Genomic DNA, 8,490 nt, shown 5'->3' with positions numbered 1-8,490 from the left:
ATATTCAAGGCTTAAACATCATATCAGTTGTTTCAATATAAATTATTCACAATTCGACATAGATATACAATATATGAACATCCTACACCAATTCAAACACAATTTTATAACCATTAACTCATAATCAATACACCCACTTTACGGTGAAATTTAGAAAATTTTAGAAGACATGGATTCATGAAATTTCCTTTCTTAAAAGCATTGATAATCAACAATATAAACAGAAATAATAAATTAAAACATTTAATGCAAGAACGCATGCAAAGAGTTGAAATTGGGGTTTTTGAAGAACTTGAAAATACTTTGATATGGATCTTTTATTGAAAGAAGAATCAAATATAAAGAATACCCATACCTTATTGAAGACATATCCATGAAATTTGGGTCGAAAACTTGGAGAATTGATATTCTTTTTTTGAACTTGAAGGTTCTTCAATGGGGGATTTGAGTAAAAAAAACTTTTAGAGAAAAAAAAAGAGCTTCTATATTATTTTGATTTCTAATAGAGTGTTGGGGTTTTTGATTGGGAACTAGGTGTAAAAAAACCTAAAATAAATATATATAATACACCCCAAAGTACACAAAAACCTTTACAATAGTTGGACCTTTTCAGAGATGTAAAACTTGACTTTTATAGACGCGATCAAATCTGGGACACGGCTGCGCGTCGCGGAGACACTCTCTAATATTGATTCTTAAAATTAATTTGAGGCTAGAAGGGCGTGACAAGCCTGCTACGCTCAGGAAAATTTTTGCATCTGTGTGGCAGCTGTGCATCGTGCAAGCACCTCCAAAAAGGGGGCAGCCTTGGCATCCTCTTGGCCAAAGCTTGGGTCCTCCTCAAGGACCATTAGGTTGGTCCTTGGGGAGTGGTTCCTGGAAGTTTTACCCTAAACACGATTATTAAGACACTAGGTTCACTTCTTCTGATTTTCAACTGCAAATAACACATAAAAATATGAACAACATGCTAAGACACAGCAACGCATAAAAGACTAGTTTTTCAATGTCTTGGTCAACCCTTGACGTTTGACTTCAAAACTCTTTAAATTGACTTCAAAAGATATATTATTTTAAAAATTTATAAACCCATAAAACCCATGTGAGGCTCTACTTTATCCTGTTTTATTTTTAGGGTTGTTACTGTTATGTTCTTTGATTCTCACGATTTGTAATGCAATATTTGCATCATACATATATTATCATGAAGAAATAACATACATGCATCACACAACATGATATAGAGCATATATCACCTAGCTCAAACAAAGCTTGAATCCCCTAAGAAACTTGATTCTTTCCTTTCCTGATTTGTTCTGATGTAGAAACGATTAACATAATAGGGGAATCAATAAACAATAAATAATAACCCAAATTACTAACAATCCTATCAACCCTTGGTCAAAACCTTGATTTAAGTATCCAAATTAGAGTTGTTTCCACCATAATTTACATATTGAAAACCTCTCCCATCGATAATTACCCATTGATTACATTCTACGGGATTAGAAAATGAATCAAGAGAGTTAAAACTTTGCTTTTATCCTCAAGAATGGTCAGAAATGTCAAGAAAACCCCTAGGTTCGTTCCTTATCTCTCAAGTTCAAAAATGGAAAAATAAAACATTTTTAGGGTTTATTACCAACTTTAAGTCACACCTGTCCCAAACATACAAATTCTCGCCAAAGAGGCTTGCACGAACAGTGAGCTATTTTGATAATTCCAAGACCCCCATTTCACAACACACCTTTTTCAACGACACTCAAAAACTATACGTTCATGCCAAGATTAGTTTCAGGAGTTCTACTCACCTCAATTCAATTCGGTAAATTTGTACTAATTCCTTAACGCCTTAGCTATATACTCATGTGATCAAATTTAAAATTATATCACACAATTGTTACTACATTTCTCTAGAGTTTAATGACTTTGATTTCGTCCAAATATGGACTAGGTTGGGAAATTCTGAGTTACTAAAAAAAATTCCGACCCAAATTTTTTTTCTCATTGGCTTTTCAATAACAACAGAAATGAGTCATCACAATAAATACCAATTTACCCATAGCTCATTCCTGAGTGACAAAATTATTAAAAATAATCTAAGAAATGAATGATATAGTACCTGAATTGATTAATAATTGGGGATACTTGTCTCGCATGTGCTTGTCGGTTTCCGAAGTAGCTTCCTAAAATGGACGATGCTTTTATTGAACTTTTAGCATTTTAACATCTTTGGTCTTCAATTATGTACATCACGATCAATAATTGTAATATGTTCCTCCTCATATGGTTAGTCTTTTTCTAACATAATTGAGTCCCACGTAATGATGTAATCTTTGACACCATCATATCTCTTTAACCTGGATACATCAAATACTGGGTGAACTCCTAATATATCAAGAGGTAAACCAATCTATCAGCCACATATCTTACACATTTAAAAACCTCAAAGGGACCAATGTATCGCAGACTTAGCTTGCCTTTATTTCAACATCTCATCACTCCGTTGATAAGTATACCTTAAGAAGAACATTGTCATCAGTCTGAAATGACATATCTCTTACCTTATGGTCTACATACTTCCTCTGTCTAAAATAGGCTGCTAGAAGCTTATCTTAAATACTTCTCAGCTTGTCTTTAGCATCTTTCACTAAATCAACCCCCAAAGGTTTCACATTTCCAGGCTCAAATCATCCTATAGATTATCAACATTCCCTCCCATAAAGTGCATTAAATGGTTCCATATTTATGTTAGAGTGAAAACTTTTATTATTGGAAAAATCACACATAGGCAAGAATTTATTCCAATGCACTCTAAAATCAATCACACATGTCCTCTAACACCTGAATAGTCCTTTTTGACTTCCTATTCATCTGTGGATGGAAGGTTGTACTAAAACTGAGTTATGTGCCCAATTCATCATGTAACTTCGTCCAAAATTTGTATGTGAATTGGGTACCACGTTCTGAGATGATAGAAAGGGGCACCTCCTAATACTTTACTATCTCTTTCACATAAACCTTCAGCATTATAATATATTCCCATCGGAATAAAATGGCTGACTTAGTCAGTCTGTCAACCACTACCCAAAAAGAATCAAAATTCCCCAAAGTTTATACAATGTGGTTTTACGGTACTTTCAATGCTTTTTACTTAAGATTGGTGTGTGTATAAAGTCTTTTTATAAGAGTTTTAATGTGTTTTATATTTGTTTTGTAGGAAAGGTGTCCAAAACTAAAACACAGAAGTTTGTGGAGATTAAGTGCAGAGGTGACCTACAAAGGCCATCGAAGGACCATAGATGATGACTGTCGATTTGAAGTTTAGGCATCTAGATAAACTTAGAGAAATCTGACCAAGAGTGGGGCTACTTAAAGATATACAGTCCGTCGATTTACCAACAGACCGTCCTGGTAAATCTTCGATTTGATCAGATAATGTCTAGTACCTGAAGTGGAAGAAAATCTAAGTATGGAATGATGGAAGGCATCGGCGGACCGTATGGGCCTCAATGGACCATGCTATTGGTGTGTTGATTGAATCCGAGAAGATGCAAGTTGAAGGCAAAAAGAAATGCTAAGTCTGGACTTACAGAGGTAGTCGGCCATATGTGGGGGTCGTCGATAAAAGCCGCGTTTTTTTGGAGAACTTCCTTATTTTAATTACTTTTAATTAAGGACACTATTTTTATAAATAGAGTGTAAAATCTCATTTTTGGGGTTGGATTCTACTTCTAACTTCATAGTTTTGTTCTTGGAGATTCGTTTTTGCAACTTGGGCATTAATTCAAATTTCCAGAATTGGTTTTCAAGTGATTTTTGTGGTTTAAATTAAATTTCTAGACTTTCCTCTAATTTATCAATGTAAGTTCATGATTTATTGTTTATCAACCATGAATTATGTTCTTCTATGCATGGGTAACTAATTCCACGACTAGGGTTGTGGGAACCATGGGTGATTAACAAAGTAAACCTATTTAATAACAATTCCCGAAAGGTTATTGCATGCATTGATAATTCATTCACTTAGAAGTCCCTTTAACGAGTGCACGCGTTAGAACACACCTTATTTTCACTTGTCCGACGAAAAAGGTAGTTAATACAAAAAGAATTAACAACATAGATTTAGTAGGATGCTATCTAATAGTATAGTCTTGATTGGTGTGAAATCATAACTATGTCATACATCAAATATGATGCTTAATATGAAGTAAAAGTAAGGGTTAGTAACTTAGACAAACATAGCAGAACCAAGGTACGAGGTAAAATTCTCTAAATGTTGGACCAAGAATTTAGAGATATATAACTTATCAATTTGTATGGGAAACACTAGGGAAGAATTGTTATAGCAAGGAATAAGGCGTTATGAACCGATGGGAACATTTACACCCTTGTTCCTCTCACAACTTGATAAAAACTAAAGATCTACTCTTGTTACTTGTTTAAATTGAGCAATATTAAAATACTTTAGTTTCACAAACCCCCCTTTTAAGTCTAGCCATTTTCCTCGTCGGATCGACTCCAACCTAATAGTTGGGTTCTTTACTTGATACAATCTCTTATACTTCTTTAGGGAAGTGTCATTTGAGCATATCAAATTTTGGAGCCGCTTCTGGGGATAATGACTTTTAGATTAACTTTAACAACATTATAGAAATTTAGTCAATAATTCCTAATTTTACTTTTATCTTTTTTTTGTTTCTTCATGTCTAGATCTAGTGTATGCCAAGTACACGGAGCCGAGGAGAACCAATACTTCTATTCGATCCTAAACTAAATCATAAACTTCGAAGAATAAATAATCTACAAAATCCAGTTAATCTAGGTGATGGGATCAATTGCTAGTCCCCACCATCGGTTGATGCTCATAATCAAGTGGTTACAGAAAATTTTGTTGAGGATGCTCTGAAGATGCATCCTCCTATCCCTCGCCTCAAGAGTTTTATAGAGGAAACATTAACTCACTGATTTTGATGGGGCTCTTGTCCTACCTTTTCTACTTCAAGGTCACACATTCGTGGTAACTAGTCGCTTGATACAAACGCTCACTAAAAGGAGTTTGTTTTTTGGGCTATACTCTTAGGATCCACATGCTCAATATGGTTGGATATGAATGTCATCGAGTTGAGAGTGTTCCCTCTTTCACTGACGGGAGATGTCGCAATATGGTTTAGTGAGTTTCCCTATAATTCTATCTATACTTGGGATTTGTTGAGGGATATGTTCCAAGAATAGTACTACCCGATTTCCAAAAATCTCAACCACAATGATCGAGTGAACAACTTTGTGTCACTACCTGGGGAGTCGATGAGTAGCTCTTGGGACAAATTTACTGCTTACGTGAGAGGTGTCCCAAATCACCGTATTGATGATGAATCGTTGAAAGAGTATATCTATTGGGGACAAGATGATAATAATAAGGTAGTGCTTGATACTATTGTGGGTGATTCTTATTGTGAGTGTACATATGCAGAGATCGCGGAGAAGTTGGAGAAAATCTCTCTCAACAATAAGGCTTAGAGTAATAGGAAGTCAGACACTAGGATAAACACCTTTGCAATGCAAGCTACACATAATATGGCCACAAATGAGATTCGTGAAAAGATGCATCAAATGAAAATTGAGCTTGGGTTAGTATTCAAACATGTCAGTGGAGGTGAAGAGAAAGTAAATGTGGTAAATTACTTGCCTAAACCACCACTGCCAGCGGATGAATACTATTATGAAGAGGATACTTATGTACTGAATGATCAGACGGGGGGTTTCAGACCTAACGTCCAATGCTCCAATCAAGAGAATTGGTGTCACGATAAAGGAAATCAAGGTCGGTACTACGGGAATTAAAATAGAGAGGTTTATTATGTTTGAGATGAAAATTACAACCGCGACAACAACTTCAACTAGGTTAACTATAGTACTATAAATGATTGAAGTGGCCCTTATAATCTGCCTAAATATCGCAAAGTTTCTCCAAGGGTTGGTGGAGGTAGTATGGAGCAAGTTGAATATATGTTGTAGAAGATGATGAGGAGTTTTGATGCTAGTGATGAGCACGCCAAGAAATTGGAGGTGATTTGGCTAATATCGGGTAAAAGGTTGATGCGCATGCGGTCTCGATCAAGCATCTTGAGTTACAAATGGCCCAATTGTCTACTACTGTGAACCCACATCAATCGGTAACTCTTCCTAGCAATACCATTCAAAATCCTAAAAATGATGGACATTGAATGGTAGACACTAGTCGAGAGGTAAGCAAACCATTGATCTACCTAAGACATCTGTAGAAGATGAGATGAGAAAAGATAAAGAGGTAGTGGAAACTACTGGTGAATTGGTGGACAAAGCGGTGAAAGATGCAGAGGAACCCCAAAAAGTGATCCTCATTCCTAGTCCACCACAACCATTCCTTCAGAGATTGGTGAAGAAGGTTGAGAATGGTAAATACTAGCATTTTATCACTATGTTAAAATAGATTTCCATCAATGTCTCTTTCATAAAAGCCTTAGAGCAAATGCCTGAATATGTTAAGTTCATAAAGGATATGGTTACAAAGAAGATATGGGTAAGTTTAGAGGATGATGAGCGAATGCAGCATTGTAATGTTATTGCTACAAGGTCTCTTGTTCAGAAGAAAGAAGATTCGGTGCTTTCACTATTCCATGTACCATTGGTTTGTTAAACTTTGCTAAAGCACTATGTGTTCTCGATGCAAGCATAAATGCCATGCCTCTCTCTATTTATAAGAAATTGGGTTTGGGTGACCCAAAACCCACTGCAATGCGGTTACTGATGGTCTATCGAACAGTGAAGAGGTCTATTGGGATACTCCATGATGTGCTCGTGAAGGTAGAGTTGTTTATATTTCCAACTGATTTTGTGATTGTTGACTATGAGGTGGATTTGGAGGTGCCTATTATTCTTGGGAGGTTGTTCCTTGCTACTGGTCGCGCCTTGGTTGATATGGAAAAAGGGTAGACAATGTTTAGGTTGAAAAATGTAGAAGCAACTTTAAGCATTTGTAGGTCCATGAAGCACAGTGGTAAGATCCAAACAATATATGATATATCCTAAAGGGTTTAAAGTACGTCTGAGGTACAAATTGAAGAGAGCCTTGGTGTTGAGGAACTAGCGGCAATATTCATGAATTTTGAGAATAATGGTATTGAAGAGTATGGGTATTTGGTTGCGGCACTTGATCGAGGTGAATTTCGGTCAAAACTAAAGAAATTGGAGTTAGATATGAAGCATCGCGAGTCTCCACCCGCGAGACCATCTACTGAGGAGGCTCCAAAACTAGATCTTAAGGCTCAACCACCTCATCTAAGGTATGTATTCTTGGGAAGAGATAACACTTTGCCAGTAATCAGTCCATCATAGTCGAATGTTCAATAAGTTGATTGTCTGGTAGAAGTATTAAATAGGTTTAAACTATCCATTGGTTGTACTAATGCGCATATTATTGGGATCTTACCCGGTGTTTTCTCACACAAAATCAAACTCGTGCCCGATCACAAGCCAAGTATTGATCACTAGAGACGTTTGAATCCACCTATGCAAGAGGTTGTGAAGAAGGAGATCATTAACTTGTTAGATGTCGGAGTCACATATCCTATCTCGAATAGTAGTTTGATATGCCCTGTTCAATGTGTGCCCAAAAAGGGGGGAATAACAGTAGTGCCCAATGAGAGGAATGAGATTTTTATAATGAGGCCAGTGATTGGTGTTATGCCTCGTATTTTTTTTTTATATGTAGTGCGCATCGTGATCTAGAAGACGTAAAGAAATATTAGGCAAGGATGTTATTTCCAAATGTGATATTAAGTATGAGTTGGTTAATGTAAGTGCCATTAACTTTAAGTGAGGGATTAATTAGTGGCTAATTTGGATTGATTTAATCCAATGGGCCCCACCACTCAAGGCAAAAATTAAAAAGGGATCAGATTGTGGGCTGACCTTAGTGGACAGGTGTAGAGGGGGGCTGCCTCCACTTCATACTATTAAATGAGGTGGAGAAATCCACTCCATGCTATATAAAGTGGTGAAATGCATTGCTGCATATCATCTTCTTCTTCACCACTTGTCTTAGGCAGCCATGGAAATGGAGAAACCAACCCTGCAACTCTTGGCCAGAAGCTGCAAATAATTTGGTTAGTAATCTCCTTGTTTGGTGTGTTAATTCTTTAGAATACCCTTGTTAATTATCCATTAATTTTAAGAAGGGGGCGTGACCAGTAGCTTAGGAAGTTTGTTTTAGTTATTGAATGTGCTAAGTATGAATGGAAACCATAATCGGATTATTAGTGGTGTCATGTTGGTGCTTGGGCTGTTTATATGATTCTTTGGGTTATATGTGTTATTGGTATTGCTGTGGATAATTTGGATTGTTGTCGGATTGGGACGAAGTAAGGAAAATAGGGGAGGTGCTGCCGAATTTTCGTTAGATTATTAGCTAGCTTACAAGAAAGTAAAGCACGATGTTTATCTAATTGC

The 8,490-nt window shown here is 36.4% G+C and overlaps 1 protein-coding gene across 1 annotated transcript; it reads left to right on the top strand.

Annotated features, from left to right (window-relative positions):
- The first annotated feature begins 6,292 nt into the window (after positions 1 to 6,292).
- LOC138337369 (uncharacterized) lies at positions 6,293 to 6,975 on the top strand. The gene is made up of 2 exons (XM_069287279.1): positions 6,293 to 6,437; positions 6,629 to 6,975. Exons 1-2 carry the CDS (start codon positions 6,293 to 6,295, stop codon positions 6,973 to 6,975), a joined length of 492 nt encoding a protein of 163 aa, XP_069143380.1.
- Positions 6,976 to 8,490: the final 1,515 nt, after the last annotated feature.

Source organism: Solanum lycopersicum, chromosome 7 (genome assembly GCF_036512215.1).
Source record: "Solanum lycopersicum chromosome 7, SLM_r2.1".
In the NCBI taxonomy this organism is placed as follows: Eukaryota; Viridiplantae; Streptophyta; class Magnoliopsida; order Solanales; family Solanaceae; genus Solanum; species Solanum lycopersicum.
This window is presented reverse-complemented; position numbering and strand designations above follow the sequence as displayed.